General features: G+C 43.1%; 1 protein-coding gene across 5 annotated transcripts in view; it reads left to right on the forward strand.

Annotated features, from left to right (window-relative positions):
* The window catches only part of SUCLA2 (succinate-CoA ligase ADP-forming subunit beta), a 599,900-nt gene that overhangs the window by 160,270 nt on the left and 420,271 nt on the right, over positions 1-19,359 (forward strand). For all 5 annotated transcript variants that reach the window (XR_011026128.1, XR_011026129.1, XM_068267735.1 and 2 more), the window contains exons 8-9: positions 14,791-14,933; positions 19,102-19,222. Coding sequence is in view for 3 of the 5 variants with exons in the window: in XM_068267735.1 (XP_068123836.1) it covers positions 14,791-14,933; positions 19,102-19,222 (264 nt within the window). In the remaining 2 variants the exon portion in view is untranslated. The remainder of the gene's footprint in view (positions 1-14,790; positions 14,934-19,101; positions 19,223-19,359) is intronic.

Below are 19,359 nucleotides of genomic sequence, written 5' to 3' on the forward strand. Positions count from 1 at the left end.
TCTGAATGGCCTCAGCTCAGAGATGTGCTGAGCCCCCCCAGAGACTACAAACGCACCTTGAACCCAAACAGAGGCTCTGCATATACACCAAAGAAAAACTAACAAGTGGGAGCAGCTGGCCAGAATTAAATCAAACATAGCAAAGAAATGAACAGCGCTACTTAAAAACAGATGAATGCTTACCTGCAAAAAAGTGCAGACCCCACTCATGGGAAACAAATACACAATGAGCACACATACAACCTGTCTACCACTTGGAGGATGTTAGTTTCCACTAACAGCTTGCATGCAATTTGTTAGGTACTCGTCCCTCCCACTGTCGAAGAAGTCTTTCCTCCATGGGAGGGGACCTAACACTACCTAAATCCTACCTATGCATATGCATAGCCTGGGCGCGCTACCAGTAAAATTAAGAATTGCGCAGAAAAAGTGGGATCAGCGCATCACCAGGCCGCCTCTGAATGGCCTCAGCTCAGAGATGTGCTGAGCCCCCCCAGAGACTACAAACGCACCTTGAACCCAAACAGAGGCTCTGCATATACACCAAAGAAAAACTAACAAGTGGGAGCAGCTGGCCAGAATTAAATCAAACATAGCAAAGAAATGAACAGCGCTACTTAAAAATCATCTGTTTTTAAGTAGCGCTGTTCATTTCTTTGCTATGGTTTTTTGATAGATTACTCATTGAAGCAAATGCAGTGATGTAGTTTGGCAGCCTTCTTGAATTGTGAGCAGAATTACCTGTTGTCCTATATTGAATTATTTGTAAACAGGGGTTGAGGAGTTGCAGGTCATAGTACATGTTTACTGAGACTCCTGTTCGGCAAAAGAAGCCTTCCTTTTTATATTTCAACACATTCAGAGATCATATAATTATACCAGATACACTTGTATGTCTTTGCTTTCAGTTTGATGATGGGTAACCTCATTATAGGAAGCTCTGATATAGTAAACTTCCAGCTAGAGTAAACTCAGTGCCCATGTCTTAGCCATGTATCTCTATAAGGGCTAATTCTCACTACAAGAGCTTTTCTAAGCACTTTGTGACTTTAAAAGCTCTTGCTGATGTTACTATGTGTGTGTTCTTACTGGAGTGATGTGATTTTGTAAAAAATCCCCTATAGCATTGCGTTAGCAAGAGCTTTTCAAAATCACTAGCGCTTAGAAAGCTCTTGTAGAGTGAATCAGCCCTAAATGTACAATGCATGACAAATTCTTATATAGGCACTTCAGATGTAGTAAACTACTTGGTCAGGTCAGGTCCCTTGAAGTTTACCATAAAGAAATTCTATTGTATAAGTGATGATTAAATCAAACTGATTGTGCAACTGTTCAGTATTCTATTATTTACACTTTTTGACATTTATCAACCAACAGTAGGTTGGAAATTCACCTGCCTCTCAATATATACAACCCAAGATAATTGAAGGAGGGCAGGAGTTATCATATGCAACCTCTAATAGGGGCTGCATCTATGCCTGATGTATGAATGTTTTCATATAAAATAAGTAACCGTAATGATTTAGTTTTTTTTTAACTACCTGTTAGCACAAAGCAAAATCTATTCTTTTTTTGAAGCAGTGTGATGCGAACACACTTCTCTAATAAAACAAGATATGGAGACTTGTTTTCCATATGTTAAAAGCTTGCACTTGTTTATAAGAGTATACTGTGAAACTTGGTGGTCGGTCTGATCAGCAGGCACAAACATTTGTAGATCTTAAAGTGGATCTGAGGTGAACTTTTACAGATTGCATAATTGTGTTCCTTTTCTAATTGTTTATAGGGCATTCCTCAAGCCAAATACTTTTTTGTTTTTGTTTTAATACTCTAATTCCCTATAAACTAAAAAAGCCACGCCCACAGGTTTTCAGAGAGCCAAGGCAGTAGCAAGGGCTCATGGGAGCTCAGTCTAGGCAGGAGCAGGGGGAGGTGTTACTAACCATTGATTTCAGAGGCAGAGGGGAGGAGGGAGGAGGAGAGGGGATTAGGCTGATGGCTCAAGATACAGATAAGCCTGCCTCTGTGTAATGTTTACAAACAACATGGCCGCTGTCATTGTATCACAGGAATAAATAATCATATTCTATTAAAACTGTTTGCAGCTAGATTTGCTGTGTAAACCATCTAAACTTTAGGTAACATATATAGACAAGTTACTTGTTATAGTTAGTTTTTCATCTCGGATCCGCTTTAAGAGCCCTTAGGCACTTCTGAGCAGTGCTGAAAAGACTGAATTGTGTTTTTTGTTGTTTTTTTTTTTTTTAAGAGGGAGCGATGGTGGCATGTAAGGCTTTTTTTTTTTTGTTAACTAAAATGTCGACTGCATCTATAACTTCTTGGTAAACATTTGGCTACATTTTGTGTCATTTGCTCAAAAATGTAATCTTTATTATTTTGCAGAAGACAAATTTCATTATTAAAGTACCACCCATTCATTCATTAACCGTCAACCAGAGATGTCACTTAGAACTTAATCTCTCCATTCAACAGAGGCCAGGGACATCACTTAGAATATTTGGAACATTTCAAACTTCAGTTTACTTGAGACCATTACCATCACTGAGATTCCAACCTACCCAATCACCAAAGATCAGTGAAGTCACCAAAGCCTCATGCACAGTAATAGTGTAGTGATTGTTGTTGTTTGTAGTTGGTGATAGGTTTTCCAAACAAGTATCTCAAAGACACGCTGCTCTACCACAACTGAGCTGCATGTTCTTTTCTGTGTAGAGAGGACAATAAGTGACAGATGAATTATCATCAGCATGCAGTGAAAAGAACCGTGTGAGGCAGTAGTGCTTGTGTGTGGTATACCTCTGAACTTTGTTCTTACATCTATGGGCTACATCTTCGGGGATGTGCCATGAGATTGAAACTGTGATATGAGCAGAGGAGATGGCAATCACTGTGCTGATGAGGCCACAGGAGCCAGCACATCCCCAAAAGCAAGTAGTTGTTTTCACCCCAACCCCCTTCCCCCCCAACCGCATGCAATTACAAACCTCCCATATAGGGAGGTTCATTTAAAAAAAGAATGCTGCTCATTTCACTTTGAGGCAGGGAACACACTTGACTTTCAGTTTTCTGCGCGCGTTTTCCTGCATACTTTTTCTGCACACTAAGTGTGTCTCTATGCAGGAAAACGCGCGCGTTTTTTCATAGCAGCTGATGTAATTGATACAAAGAAATGACAAAATGTGCAGAGTCATGATGCAGAATGTCAGTTTTTTTTCTGCGCGCGAACAAAATATTAAGTGTGTACTAGCCCATTGATTAACATGAGTTCTCAGTTTTTCTGTGCAGAAAACGCGTACGAAAACAGTTAGGCAGGGAACACACTTGACTGTTTTCGTACGCGTTTTCTGCACAGAAAAACTGAGAACTCATGTTAATCAATGGGCTAGTACACACTCAGGCAGGGAACACACTACATGCGTTTTTGCGCCTTTTGCCACGAACGGCAAAACGCGCACGATTTTAAAGGCTATTGAAATTAATAAAAAAGGAAAAAGTTTGCGCTTGTGTAGATGAATGTGTTGCTGCTAGAGGTGGGGTCGGCTCAGACCCAATGATGAAGGAGAAAATGTGCATAGTACCTCAGCGCAAAAAGGGGTGTGGAACTTGCCCCGGGCTATGCAAGCCCACTCGAGATGTAAGCAGATGACAGTACAGTACCTTAATAGAGGTTACATCTAGCTGCCCAAATACTTGCTGTAATCCCGATCTCTGTATTTCAAGTAATCCTGATATCACAGCGGCGGGGGATAAGAGCTAGCTCGCTCTACCACTTCCTATTTCCGGTCCGTCAAGCCCTACTGCCAGTAGGGTGCGTGCTGCAATGTAGTTCCGTGCGCCAATAAAATCGCACCGGACAGCCTAAAAAAGAGATAGGTAACATATAGTGAAGAGAGTAGCGAAATGAGTGGCCACCGCTTAGGAATCACTTACTAGAAGCAGAGCTTGTTTATTGCACGTAATAAAACACGTAGACTCCTCTCCCGACTCGAGTTTCGGCTGTATGCCTTCCTCCCCCTGAGGAAGGCATACAGCCGAAACTCGAGTCGGGAGAGGAGTCTATGTGTTTTATTACGTGCAATAAACAAGCTCTGCTTCTAGTAAGTGATTCCTAAGCGGTGGCCACTCATTTCGCTACTCTCTTCACTATATGTTACCTATCTCTTTTTTAGGCTGTCCGGTGCGATTTTATTGGCGCACGGAACTACATTGCAGCACGCACCCTACTGGCAGTAGGGCTTGACGGACCGGAAATAGGAAGTGGTAGAGCGAGCTAGCTCTTATCCCCCGCCGCTGTGATATCAGGATTACTTGAAATACAGAGATCGGGATTACAGCAAGTATTTGGGCAGCTAGATGTAACCTCTATTAAGGTACTGTACTGTCATCTGCTTACATCTCGAGTGGGCTTGCATAGCCCGGGGCAAGTTCCACACCCCTTTTTGCGCTGAGGTACTATACACATTATTGAAATGAATAGCCTAGCTCAGGAAACGCTGCGCCGCATGCATTTGTGCGTGTTTGCGTTCGCGTTTTTTCCGCGTTTTGTACCCGCACAGTTTTCTGCTTTTTCCCGCACATTGCTTGGCACTACATGCCATGCGATCGCATAAACACGGAAACGCACACGGAAAAACGCACGCGTTAGACGCGACCGCAAAACCCGACGGAAACCTGGGAAATGCAGGGGAAAACAGCCCTGCAAGTGTGTTCCCTGCCTTAATATTTTGTTCGCGCGCAGAAAAAAAACTGACATTCTGCATCATGACTCTGCACATTTTGTCAGTTTTTTGTATCAATTACATCAGCTGCTATGAAAAAACACGCGCGTTTTCCTGCATAGAGACACACTTGGTGTGCAGAAAAAGTATGCAGGAAAACGCGCGCAGAAAACTGAAAGACAAGTGTGTTCCCTGCCTCAAGTGTGTTCCCTGCCTGAAGCATAATTCCAAGTATGCAGGCCAAACTTGTGCTGTCCCACTTATGTTTGGGACTCTAATTCTTCCATTTATTTGGGTTTAGTGAGAAATATCCAGCCACCATCTTTAAAATGGCTGCTGCATGCTGTTTTTTTCTTTGTAACAGGCAGTATGGAATGATAATGGGAGCTGCCTAGATTAGAGCAGAATAATAGTCTGGCATAAGCATATCATTAAAAACCTACCCAACCCTTATTGTTTCTACAGTTGTCTTTGGTTTAAATATAATGTGTGAAAATCCCATTTTCCATATCATTCTTGCCCAGGCAGAGGCGGTAGAAGCTCCAGCCTCAGGGCACAGTGTAGGAGGGGCACACAACTTCCTCACCTATCATTCCACTGTTGTGTTTGAAGCAGCAAGAAATTTGAAGCAGCAAGAAATAAGAAAAGGGTATGCATGACAGTATACATGACAGTGACTGCAAGCCAGATAACTAGAGATTAAGGTTAGGGAGGGGGGTTGGCAGCCCTCGGGCGCATCTTAGCTCAATAGCAATCAGTGTGTGATGGCTGGGGTGGGAGTGATGGAGGGGCGCACTTGTCTCGGCCTTGGATGCTGGAGAACCTTGTCCCGACTCTGTAATTGACCATTATGGTAGGTAATAGAATCTGTCATTAAAATCTGGATGGTTGGTAATTGAATCTGTCTGAAAAATCTGCCCTATATACTGTATATATTATGTTTTTGTCTTTAGAACTGACAGTGGTAGTGGCTCTGTGTTGTATTACAACATTATTGCTCCCATAGTGGTGGATAACCTTCTTCCTGTGCCTCAGTGTAAATACCAGTGTGATTCACCATTCAACCTTGCCGTTTGAGAACATCTGCTAAATCCTGTTCATTTTTCATTCGCTTGTGGAGAGGCTGGGAAAGAGGCACTCAAGGAGCGTGACAGTGCTTAGCAACATCTCCAAGCTTCTCTGTTGCTAAACAACATCATGCTGTTTTAACACAACCTTTGTTTTGTAACTGAAGTGTTGTGATGGCAGTAGTGAGAAATAGACTTCTGTTTTTCTCATGAATATTTAGATCTCTACCTAGAATTTAGCTTTAAGATAATAAAATCTAGGATAAAGACTGCACAGGCATAGTTTTACTTTCGGAAATTCTCTCCATAATCAGCTGTGTTTCCTGTTTGTACACTATGTGCGAAACACATTCTGTCTGCAGGCACTGTGTAATCTGTGTGATAAATCACATTGATCCACTAGCTTATTTTTGCTCTAATATGATTATTAGTATATACAAGTGTTACTATTCCAGTGTCATCCACAAATGTATTCAAGATTTTCCTTCTTATCTCTACTATAATCATGTTTAAAATATTATGTTGCTTGTAAAGTGATAATTATTTCATTATTATGGTGGGAGATATAGAAAATGTGAGACTGCATATGGCTTTTATGATACTGATAACTTATCTCACACTGCTAATAAGCTTATCAATGCCAGTATTTACAGAATACTAAATACTTGGAGTGGGCACAGTTATTTCCTCTTTATATCATAAAAACACAGCTTTATATCTAGGTTCCATCTGTATCCTTTTTTATGACTTTTTTTTCCTCTGTTTTCTTTTCCTTTTATTAATTTTTTTTTTTATGTTTGGCATTTGAGCCTTTTCCTGCCAAGAATGTCTTTCATTTTTCATTGACATTAATCCTATGCAAATTACATCTATAAAATGTTATTAACGCCCACAACCCATATATTTTTTGAGAGCAGAAAATGTATGGTTAAAAAAAATATTACGAATTTTGTACAACCTACCATATTTGAGCAGATATTAACCCTTTGGGGACTGGCTGCCTAACTCCCCCCTTAAGGACCAGGCCATTTTACATGCGGGGTGGGCACATTTAGGGGGACAGTCAGCTGGGCATGGTGTCCCCAGTGTGGCCTGGTGTCCCCCGTATTGCCAGCAGCCTTTACTCACCTCTAAGGCTCCAGCTATGAGCAGCTTTAGCCCCCTCCGCTCTGCCCCGCATCCCCGCTCGCACTGCCGTTAAGTTCCGGGTCCTGGCTTGATGGTGTCATCAAGCTGTGACCCGACACTTAACCCAGAGCAAGCGGGGATGCCGGCCAGTGCGGAGGGGAGCAACGATCGCCGGGGGAACATCAGGAAGGTGAGTCCTTGTCCTCTTCTTCGCCTCAGACCGCCGCTGCCAACAGTGATCACTACGATCCTCCGGCGATCGTATTGATCACGTGATCAGGAGCCAATCGGGATGGCTCCTGAGCACTGAGGGGAGATGTCAGCTGTTATGACAGCTTAACCACTTGAGGACCTAGGGCTTTCTACCCCTTAAGGACCGGCCACTTTTTTTCCATTCAGACCACTGCAGCTTTCACGGTTTATTGCTCGCTCATACAACCTACCACCTAAATGAATTTTGGCTCCTTTTCTTGTCACTAATAAAGCTTTCTTTTGATGCTATTTGATTGCTCCTGCGATTTTTACTTTTTATTATATTCATCAAAAAAGACATGAATTTTGGCAAAAAAATGATTTTTTTAACTTTCTGTGCTGACATTTTTCAAATAAAGTAAAATTTCTGTATACATGCAGCGCGAAAAATGTGGACAAACATGTTTTTGATAAAAAAAAACCCATTCAGTGTATATTTATTGGTTTGGGTAAAAGTTATAGCGTTTACAAACTATGGTGCCAAAAGTGAATTTTCCCATTTTCAAGCATCTCTGACTTTTCTGACCCCCTGTCATGTTTCATGAGGGGCTAGAATTCCAGGATAGTATAAATACCCCCCAAATGACCCCATTTTGGAAAGAAGACATCCCAAAGTATTCACTGAGAGGCATAGTGAGTTCATAGAAGATATTATTTTTTGTCACAAGTAAGCGGAAAATGACACTTTGTGAGAAAAAAAAAAAAAAAAAAAGTTTCCATTTCTTCTAACTTGCGACAAAAAAAAATGAAATCTGCCACGGACTCACCATGCCCCTCTCTGAATACCTTGAAGGGTCTACTTTCCAAAATGGGATCATTTGTGGGGTGTGTTTACTGTCCTGACATTTTGGGGGGTGCTAAATTGTAAGCACCCCTGTAAAGCCTAAAGGTGCTCATTGGACTTTGGACCCCTTAGCGCAGTTAGGCTGCAAAAAAGTGCCACACATGTGGTATTGCCGTACTCAGGAGAAGTAGTATAATGTGTTTTGGGGTGTATTTTTACACATACCCATGCTGGGTGGGAGAAATATCTCTGTAAATGACAATTTGTTAATTTTTTTTACACACAATTGTCCATTTACAGAGATATTTCTCCCACTCAGCATGGGTATGTGTAAAAATACACCACAAAACACATTATACTACTTCTCCTGAGTACGGCGATACCACATGTGTGGCACTTTTTTGCACCCTAACTGCGCTAAAGGGCCCAAAGTCCAATGAGTACCTTTAGGATTTCACAGGTCATTTTGAGAAATTTCGTTTCAAGACTACTCCTCACGGTTTAGGGCCCCTAAAATGCCAGGGCAGTATAGGAACCCCACAAATGACCCCATTTTAGAAAGAAGACACCCCAAGGTATTCCGTTAGTAGTATGGCGAGTTCATAGAAGATTTTATTTTTTGTCACAAGTTAGCGGAAAATGACACTTTGTGAAAAAACACAATTAAAATCAATTTCCGCTAACTTTTGACAAAAAATAAAATCTTCTATGAACTCACCATACTCCTAACGGAATACCTTGGGGTGTCTTCTTTCTAAAATGGGGTCATTTGTGGGGTTCCTATACTGCCCTGGCATTTTAGGGGCCCTAAACCGTGAGGAGTAGTCTTGAAACGAAATTTCTCAAAATGACCTGTGAAATCCTAAAGGTACTCATTGGACTTTGGGCCCTTTAGCGCAGTTAGGGTGCAAAAAAGTGCCACACATGTGGTATCGCCATACTCGGGAGAAGTAGTACAATGTGTTTTGGGGTGTATTTTTACACATACCCATGCTGGGTGGGAGAAATACCTCTGTAAATGGACAATTGTGTGTAAAAAAATCAAAAGATTGTCATTTACAGAGGTATTTCTCCCACCCAGCATGGGTATGTGTAAAAATACACCCCAAAACACATTGTACTACTTCTCCCGAGTACGGCGATACCACATGTGTGGCACTTTTTTGCACCCTAACTGCACTAAGGGGCCCAAAGTCCAATGAGTACCTTTAGGATTTCACAGGTCATTTTTGTTTCAAGACTACTCCTCACGGTTTAGGGCCCCTAAAATGCCAGGGCAGTATAGGAACCCCACTAATGACCCCATTTTAGAAAGAAGACACCCCAAGGTATTCCGTTAGGAGTATGGTGAGTTCATAGAAGTTTTTATTTTTTTGTCACAAGTTAGCGGAAATTGATTTTAATAGTTTTTTTTCACAAAGTGTCATTTTCCGCTAACTTGTGACAAAAAATAAAATCTTCTATGAACTCACCATACTCCGTACGGAATACCTTTGGGTGTCTTCTTTCTAGAATGGGGTCATTTGTGGGGTTCCTATACTGCCCTGGCATTTTAGGGGCCCTAAACCGTGAGGAGTAGTCTTGAAACCAAATGTCGCAAAATGACCTGTGAAATCCTAAAGGTACTCATTGGACTTTGGGCCCCTTAGCGTACTTAGGGTGTAAAAAAGTGCCACACATGTGGTACCGCTGTACTCAGGAGAAGTAGTATAATGCGTTTTGGGGTGTATTTTTACACATACCCATGCTAAGTGGGAGAAATATCTCTGTAAATGACAATTGTTTGATTTTTTTACACACAATTGTCCATTTACATAGAAATTTCTCCCACCCAGCATGGGTATGTGTAAAAATACACCCCAAAACACATTCTACTACTTTTCCTGAGTACGGCGGTACCACATGTGTGACACTTTTTTGCAGCCTAGGTGCGCTAAGGGGCCCAACGTCCTATTCACAGGTCATTTTGAAGCATTTGTTTTCTAGACTACTCCTCGCGGTTTAGGGCCCCTAAAATGCCAGGGCAGTATAGGAACCCCACAAGTGACCCCATTTTAGAAAGAAGACACCCCAAGGTATTCCGTTAGGTGTATGGCGAGTTCATAGAAGATTTTATTTTTTGTCACAAGTTAGTGAAAAATGACACTTTGTGAAAAAAAACCAATAAAAATTAATTTCCGCTAACTTTTGACAAAAAATTAAATCTTCTATGAACTCGTCATACACCTAACATAATACCTTGGGGTGTCTTTTTTTTCTAAAATGGGGTCACTTGTGGGGTTCCTATACCGCCCTGGCATTTTACAGGCCCAAAACCGTGAGTAGTCTGGAAACCAAATGTCTCAAAATGACTGTTCAGGGGTATAAGCATCTGCAAATTTTGATGACAGGTGGTCTATGAGGGGGCGAATTTTGTGGAACCGGTCATAAGCAGGGTGGCCTTTTAGATGACAGGTTGTATTGGGCCTGATCTGATGGATAGGAGTGCTAGGGGGGTGACAGGAGGTGATTGATGGGTGTCTCAGGGGGTGGTTAGAGGGGAAAATAGATGCAATCCATGCACTGGGGAGGTGATCGGAAGGGGGTCTGAGGGTTTGGCCGAGTGATCAGGAGCCCACACGGGGCAAATTGGGGCCTGATCTGATGGGTAGGTGTGCTAGGGGGTGACAGGAGGTGATTGATGGGTGTCTCAAGGTGTGATTAGAGGGGGGAATGGATGCAAGCAATGCACTGGCGAGGTGATCAGGGCTGGGGTCTGAGGGCATTCTGAGGGTGTGGGCGGGTGATTGAGTGCCCTAGGGGCAGATAGGGGTCTAATCTGATAGGTAGCAGTGACAGGGGGTGATTGATGGGTAATTAGTGGGTGTTTAGGGTAGAGAATAGATGGAAACACTGCGTTTGGGGTTGATCTGATGTCGGATCTGCGGGCGATCTATTGGTGTGGGTGGGTGATCAGTTTGCCCGCAAGGGGCAGGTTAGGGGGTGATTGATGGGTGGCAGTGACAGGGGGTGATTGATGGGTGGCAGTGACAGGGGGTGATTGATGGGTGATTGATAGGTGATTGACAGGTAATCAGTGGGTTATTACAGGGGAGAACAGATGTAAATATTGCACTGGCGAATTGATAAGGGGGGGTCTGAGGGCAATCTGAGCGTGTAGGCGGTCGATTGGGTGCCCGCAAGGGGCAGATTAGGGTCTGATCTGATAGGTAACAGTGACAGGTGGTGATAGGGAGTGATTGATGGGTGATTGATGGGTAATTAGTGGGTGTTTAGAGGAGAGAATAGATGGAAACACTGCGCTTGGGTGGTGATCTGATGTCGGATCTGCGGGCGATCTATTGGTGTGGGTGGGTGATCAGATTGCCCGCAAGGGGCAGGTTAGGGGCTGATTGTTGGGTGGCAGTGACAGGGGGTGATTGATGGGTGATAGGTGATTGGCAGGTGATTGACAGGTGATCAGTGGGTTATTACAGGGAAGGACAGATGTAATTAATGCACTGGCGAATTGATAAGGGGGGGGGGGGTCTGAGGGCAATCTGAGCGTGTGGGCGGGTGATTGGGTGCCCGCAAGGGGCAGATTAGGGTCTGATCTGATAGGTAACAGTGACAGGTGGTGATAGGGGGTGATTGATGGGTAATTAGTGGGTGTTTAGAGAAGATAACAGATGTAAACGATACATTTGGGAGGTAATCTGACGGCGGGTTTGCGGGCGATCTAATGGTGTGGGTGGGTGATCAGATTGCCCGCAAGGGGCAGGTTAGGGGCTGATTGATGGGTGGCAGTGACAGGGGGTGATTGATGGGTGGCAGGTGATTGACAGGTGATCAGTGGGTTATTACAGGGAAGAACAGATGTAATTAATGCACTGGTGAATTGATAAGGGGGGGTCAGAGGGCAATCTGAGCGTGTGGGCGGGTGATTGGGTGCCCGCAAGGGGCAGATTAGGGTCTGATCTGATAGGTAAAAGTGACAAGTGGTGATAGGGGGTGATTGATGGGTGATTGATGGGTAATTAGTGGGTGTTTAGAGGAGAGAATAGATGTAAACAATGGATTTGGGAGGTGATCTGATGTCGGATCTGTGGGCGGATCTATTGGTGTGGGGGGGTGATCAGATTGCCCGCAAGGGGCAGGTTAGGGGCTGATTGATGGGTGGCAGTGACAGGGGGTGATTGACGGGTGATTGATGGGTGATTGACGGGTGATTGACAGGTGATCAGGGGGATAGATGCATACAGTAAACAGGGGGGGGTGGTCTGGGGGGGGGGTGGTCTGGGGAGAATCTGAGGGGTGGGGGGTGATCAGGAGGGGGCAGGGAGCAGGGGGGGGGGATAAAAAAAAAATAGCGTTGACAGATAGTGACAGGGAGTGATTGATGGGTGATTAGGGGGGTGATTGGGTGCAAACAGGGGTCTGGGGGGTGGGCAGGGGGGGGGGTCTGATGGGTGCTGTGGGCGATCTGGGGCAGGGGGGGGAGAAATCAGTGTGCTTGGGTGCAGACTAGGGTGGCTGCAGCCTGCCCTGGTGGTCCCTCGGACACTGGGACCACCAGGGCAGGAGGCAGCCTGTATAATACACTTTGTAAACATTACAAAGTGTATTATACACTTTGTATGCGGCGATCGCGGGGTTAACATCCCGCCGGCGCTTCCGTATAGCCGGCGGGATGTTGCGGCGAGCGAGCGGTGACAGGCGCCGGCGGAGGATCGCGTCACGGATGACGCGATCGCTCCGCCCATGCCCTTAAATGGACCGCCGCCTCTGTGGGTGAGGCCGTCCTGCAGGGCTCCACTTCCCCGCCGCCCCTGTGTAGTGGGCGGTCGGGAAGTGGTTAAACTCCCCTCTCTGGTGTGCACGATCGTGTCGAGAGCGGAAATGGCAGGTGGCGTAAATCCTACGCCACATCAGGTTTAGACAGCCACAAGTGCAGCATAGGATTTACTATCAGCGGTCCCCAAAAGGTTAAGCAAAACACAATTTCCATAAAATACCATTAAACTGAGGATAGAATACCTACATTTGCATAGACAATACATTGTAAAATATTCAGCAATACAGGTGCTTGATCATTTAAAAAAACCAATTCCACTGAGAGAATCACTAAGTGGAGAAACCATGGCCTTGTAAACTTAGTCTAGAGGGGAGATGTGGAGATGCTAGGTATGTGGCTAGATAGTGTAGTGGTTAAGGGCTTTGCCTCTGACACAGGTGACCTGGGTTTGAATCTCGGCTCTTCTTGTTTAGTAAGCCAGCACCTATTCAGTAGGAGACCTTGGGCAAGACTCCCTAACACTGCTACTGCCTGTAGAGCTTGTCCTAGTGGCTGCAGCTCTGGCGCTTTGAGTCTGCCAGGAGAAAAGCGCAATATAAATGTTCGGTGTCTTGTCTGTGTCTTGTATGGGGAAATAGGGGCTAGCAGGTGTCTTTGACATCTGGTGCAGATATGGATGTGTCCCTGTAGAAGGACTAAGAGATTAAATACTTATCTGAATAGGTCCTTTTTAAGAGTCCACTTGAAAGTTTTTAGGCTTCAGCCACAGACTCAGGAGGACAGTGCAGATCAGGCGCTCCGACTTTACCACACTGGCCATGTGATTGTTTCTGATGTGTGCTTCAGACACTAGTGAAGCCACAAAGATCAGCAGGACAGCCAGGCAACTGGTATTGTTTGTAATGATATTAACATTGCATCCCCCATGTCTCTCTCTCTCTCTCTCTCTCTCTCTCTCTCTCTCTCTCTCTCTCTCTCTCTCTCTCTCTCTCTCTCTCTCTCTCTCTCTCTCTCTCTCTCTCTCTCTCTCTCTCTCTCTAATGGGGCACTTTACTTACAATATTGACAGTTCTAAAAACCCAATGGTTGTATCATCTGACTCAGTTTGTGCTCACAGATATGTGAGATTTTCAATCAAGTTTGTTACTACTTGGCCATAGAGAAATAGATCCTTATGGCATGACTTTTGTTCAATGAATGAAGCAAAAGTACTTTCTCCTGAATATCTGCTGCAGCTGTTACTAGTTCCTAATGCCAGCAATAGTTGTAATTGTACGCAGCCTTTAATGTGGATCCGAGATAAACTTTTACTCATTGCATAATTGTGTTCATTTTGTATAGTTTATAGGGCATTCCTCAAGCCAAATACTTTTTTTTGTTTTAATACTCTAATTCCCTATAAACTAAACAAGCTCTCGCCACAGCTCCTTTTGTGCCTTGGCACTGTAGTAAGGGCTTATGGGAGCTCAGTCTGGGCAGGAGGAGGAGATTACCAGCCATTGATTTCAGAGGCTGAGGGGTGGAGGGAGGAGGAGAGGAGACTGAACTTACACACAGGCAAGCTAATAGCATCTCCAGCTCTTAGCCTGTGACAAACAGAACATGGCTGCACTCATTGTATCACAGGAATAAATAATCATAAACTTTTGAAGCTGTTTGCATCTAGATGTGTGTAAACTATCTAAACTTTAGATAAGATATATAGACAAGTTACTTGTTATAGTTAGTTTTTCATCTCGGATCCGCTTTAAAGAGAACCTGAGCCTGAGACACATACTTGCCTAAAGAGAAGGAAGACTTTGGATCCTCCAGAGGCTTCCCACAGTGTCCTCTGATCTTCCACCGCTGCCCGGGACCCTCCATCTGAACGGGGCCACACTCCTCTTTTGACAAACGTGTGACCGCTCCTGGGCATTAGAACGGAGCCACTTGAGCAACTCCAGCTTACTGTGCAGGCATGAGCTTAGGCTGGGTAAACTTTAAGGTACTGAGGTGGAAACTTTACATTTTGTATTCTGACCACTATAATTTAATCTTTTTTCACAGTGAATGGTGCTGGCCTGGCAATGGCAACAATGGACATTATAAAGCTTCATGGCGGAACTCCAGCAAATTTCTTAGATGTTGGTGGTGGTGCTACCGTCCAGCAAGTAACAGAAGCTTTCAGGCTCATCACCTCAGATAAAAAGGTATCATAACCATACAATAACATTGGCTGCAATGCAGTTCCTCTGAAATGTACAGTAGTGCAGTGTTTCCTGTATCTTGCTAATTTACATGACTGTATATTCCTACACGAGGCATTGTGTTACAAGGCTTCAATTACTTTTTTTTCATCGATCAGGTGAAAATTCACTCAGCATTGATTGTTGATCTCCTTTTTCAGTCTTGTTACGTAGGGTTTAATAATTTCACATTGTAATAGGCAGTCAGACTTGTAAACCGAGCTTGAAGCAATTTTCACAGAACAAAGTGATTGCTTTCTATGTCTAGCCCAGTGGGATATGTAGTATTGAGCTGGACTCTTGTTTCTCTAGACATGTAACACATTTCTCTCTCTCACACCTTAGTATAATTTTACAAGTGATAGATCCCCAGTGGCTTATTTTTACTATAGACATTGTGCAGGCTGCCTACATAGAACAGCTGGGAAATAATTACAGAACAACATTACTGAGGAAAATCCATATAAAATGGGGAGACCTGCAGCATCTGCCAAGGTTGTTGTTTTTTTTTTTTTTTTTTGCACTCTAGTAAATGTGAAGGAAGCATCATAATGGCTGCTATATTTATATAATATTAGAGCTGTTGATCAAATAAGACATGGAATGACATGTTTGGTAAACTGTCTCGCATGATTTTATTCTATAGTGTTTTAGAGTCATTGTTATAGGTATGAATGCATACAGATGATTTCAACAAGGTATGGCTTACTGCATTCCTTAGCAACCGGTTAGCAACAGCAGCTCAGAAAACTGGAAAATATTTGCTTGTTTCTCGTTCATTGCCCTTTCAAACAAAGACCCTAAAATCATTTCCGCTAATATGTGTGTGAAACGTGACACCTGTATTTTCTTGGATAAAGGCTTGGTATAATGCAGGTATAATGCACTGTTGGGCAGGTTCCTATATTGTAGAATCCAGTAGTGTTTTTAATAAAGATAGACAAGCAGTGTCAATGGCTGAAAATGCATTAAAGGGGACCAGAATTAAAAAAAAAAAAAAATGTTATACCAATTACATAACATTTTATAAATATTAGTATTGTAATGAAAATAAAGGGGATAAAGTATTATTTTAGTTTTCAGATGTCATCATTTGTATGTCTACTGTGATGGAGCGTACCTCCATATGCTGGGCTCCCCAAATGCTGCCAGCAGCGTTTAGCAATCGCTTCACAATGAGCACTCTGCCGGTGGGACCACCCACATAGGGATTCACTGGTATAGTGCTTTGTCAATCACCGGGATCGCCAAGCGCTGCAGAAGCTCTTCTAGTGCTTTTGGCCTTAAGCAGGTTTAGAAAACTAGCAAGCAGCATGCCTTCTAATTGTTTATGTGTGGCTTGGTACAGTACAGATCCATGCATCCAATGAATGGCCTGCCAGCTGATTAATAGAGATTTACCACTGCTACAGATTTACTGTACATCTGACTGATAAACTCTCCAAAATTAATTTGATGTTTATCTTTCCCTGCACAATAGTAAATAGATTTCAGACTGCTATAAAAAGTTCTTAGCTAGTACTCCTGAATATAATGTAAAGTATACATGTGGAAGAATTTGTAATCCAACAGCTATTATACACCGCTTTTCCTACATTTCCTGCCCATCTTATTTAAAAGTCTGAAATGGGTGACTCATGCTGCCAGCTAACATTTCTGTTCACTGAAGGAGCTGTGAGGAATGAGAATGCACATAAAGCAGAATCTAATTGGCTAATATCTCCTAATGCACACCCAAGCTGGGGGTCAAACAAAGTTATTTCCCTATAGAGGGAGGCTTTACTCCTGCTATAACTTGCATTCCAAACTCATAGCTCTTCAGAGCTCTTTCAATGGCAGGGAAATGTGAGCAGGCAACATAAATCACTCTCCAGAGTGTCAGATAAGATCCTCAGGAAGCACAGGGGGGAGGTGTCAGTAGCTCTTTAGCATCTGCAATATATGGCAAATTCTACCACATGTGTATACAGTACTATACATCCTTTTATAAAGAAGAGCACTGTCTGCTGTCAGATCTGCTTGGTTAATCAGACCATGTTTGATGGGCCTTCTGAATAAATATACTGGATTCTAGTTAACTTTGGCTTCAACTAACCATACTTGACATGAGGAGATCTAATCTGATTTAGTCTTCTTTTAATTTAGATGTCTAATAAAATCGAATTTGAATAGTTAATATATCAAACATTGATCACAAGCTGTGCATTTCATTAGTATAGTGTGTTGTTGTTTTCTTCTACCAGTATTTGTTCAGTGCAGCCATGATCCCCATTGTCAGGAACCGGCCCGCGGCACGCCTGCGTATACGGTTCCCGACTGCGGGTTTGACCAGATTGAGAGGGGAAGCAGCCTTAGTCAAGCTAAAACAAGGCTGGGACCCCTCAGAACACCTCTCACTGCCACCACTAGCGGTTCGCTAGACACTTCCACTCTGCTGTCGAGTCCTCAGCGCGCACTCCGCGTTTTCGTATTTGGGTCAGCTTTGCGCTTAGGCCAAATACGGGAACGCCACGCGCCCACACACACACACACACACACACAGTTGCAATCTTACACTGTCGTGAAGCAAAGACCCACTAACAGTCGTTCCGAACGATACTGTTAGCCACTCTGCTGTCGCTACTCGCACTGGCATTGTTCGTACGTTGGGTCAGCTGCGCGCTTAGGCCAACGTATGACAAACGCCCCCCCCACACACAATGCAATTACAATTTCATACGGTAGTGTTGCTCAAGCGTACAATTAGGCATGAACTTATACACGGTTACACTTCAGTCTCTTCTAGGCTATGAGTGTTAGTTTAGTACGGCAGAAGTCAAACTTATTAAATAATAATTTAATATTCTAGAAAAACATAGAACAGTGCAGAACTTAATATATACAAAAAGATTACAAAAAACAAAGTAAAAATGTTACAAGATAAAAGTTACAAAAATAAGAGGTTACAAAGATACAACACCAAGCAATTTGCTTACCAAAAATACAGGAATCCAGATAGAAGAACCTTGGACTTTTGTGGAAGGACACAATTCTGGTTAGACCAGGAGTTCACTAGCTTGGGCCAGGAGACCGGCTGCCACTACCGTCAGAAGAGAACTGATTTGAGGTAGATGCCCCCTGGGTTTTATAATGAAATATTCGCCTCGAGGCTGTAAGCCTGTGTGGACGGGGGGAAGCTAGATTTAATTACATCCTCAGTCATAATTGGATCTCCAGAGATCTAACATCCACCTGCGAAAAATGTACAATAGCCCACATACATGAAAAGATTTCCCTAGTCCACGTTACAGGTGACAACCCCATTGTTGACAGTACTTCCTAGCTGATCAAAGATAAGGAGGTTGCACCTCCACCAATAATTCAATTTCCACAGGTAGAAAATGGTATCAAAAGGACTTCACCCCTTCCATAATTTCCCGTAGGCTGTCAAATACATTTCAAACATTCAGGTGTCAGCTTCCCCCTTTCCTCAAGACTCTTAGCAGGCTTTCCTTGTATAATGGGACAATAGCTGACACCAGACTCAAAAGCCATGCCGACCAGCCTATTCTTCCTCAATTGGCCGCTAATTAGCAGTACACACAGTTTCCCCGGCTGGACAATGAGGGCAGAGGTAATGTACATTTACATGCAGACTTACATTATCCTTCAGATTACTCTGGCCAGGTGGCCAATTACTACCAAGCACAATACACATCTGAGGTTTTACCCAGTAGACAGAAAAAAGACAGAAATATGTTCTGTTATTATCCTTAACATTATCAGCACCCCAATATATCACCACACCCATCACACACAATCTTCATATCATTTGTTCATTTTTGCTCAGTTATATTGTCTACTGTGTAGTTGCAATGGGTAACAGTTGCAGGAAATAAGGTATCTAAGTTGGCCTTGTCCTAAAAACCATCTCCAACACAGTTATATTTGGGGATACTATGAATGGTTTGTTTTTCACCCATGGGTAGGGAAAGTGCTGTTCTGAATAATAGAATTACATTTCTGAGGTCATATTTTGAAAAACAAGGCTATTAAGTTGTACATCTGATTTGCAGTTTGATTTTTGAGTAATGTGTAAAAGCTGACTAGCATTCCTAATGTAAAGTCTAATTTACACCTGTTTAATTACCAGGTACTCGCTATCTTGGTTAATATTTTTGGTGGTATTATGAGGTGTGATGTAATAGCGCAAGGAATCATAATGGCTGTAAAAGATCTGGAGCTTAGGATACCGATTGTTGTCCGTTTACAAGGTAAGCCGTTTCCTTTGATCCCCTTATGGTACCCATACGCGGTACAATAAAAAGTTCGATTTTCCCATTTAATCGACCAAAATGATTGAATCAAATGAAAGTAGAAGAACGATTATCCCGTGTCTTTTTTTCTATAA

This window comes from Hyperolius riggenbachi, chromosome 2, assembly GCF_040937935.1.
Source record: "Hyperolius riggenbachi isolate aHypRig1 chromosome 2, aHypRig1.pri, whole genome shotgun sequence".
Lineage (NCBI taxonomy): Eukaryota > Metazoa > Chordata > Amphibia > Anura > Hyperoliidae > Hyperolius > Hyperolius riggenbachi.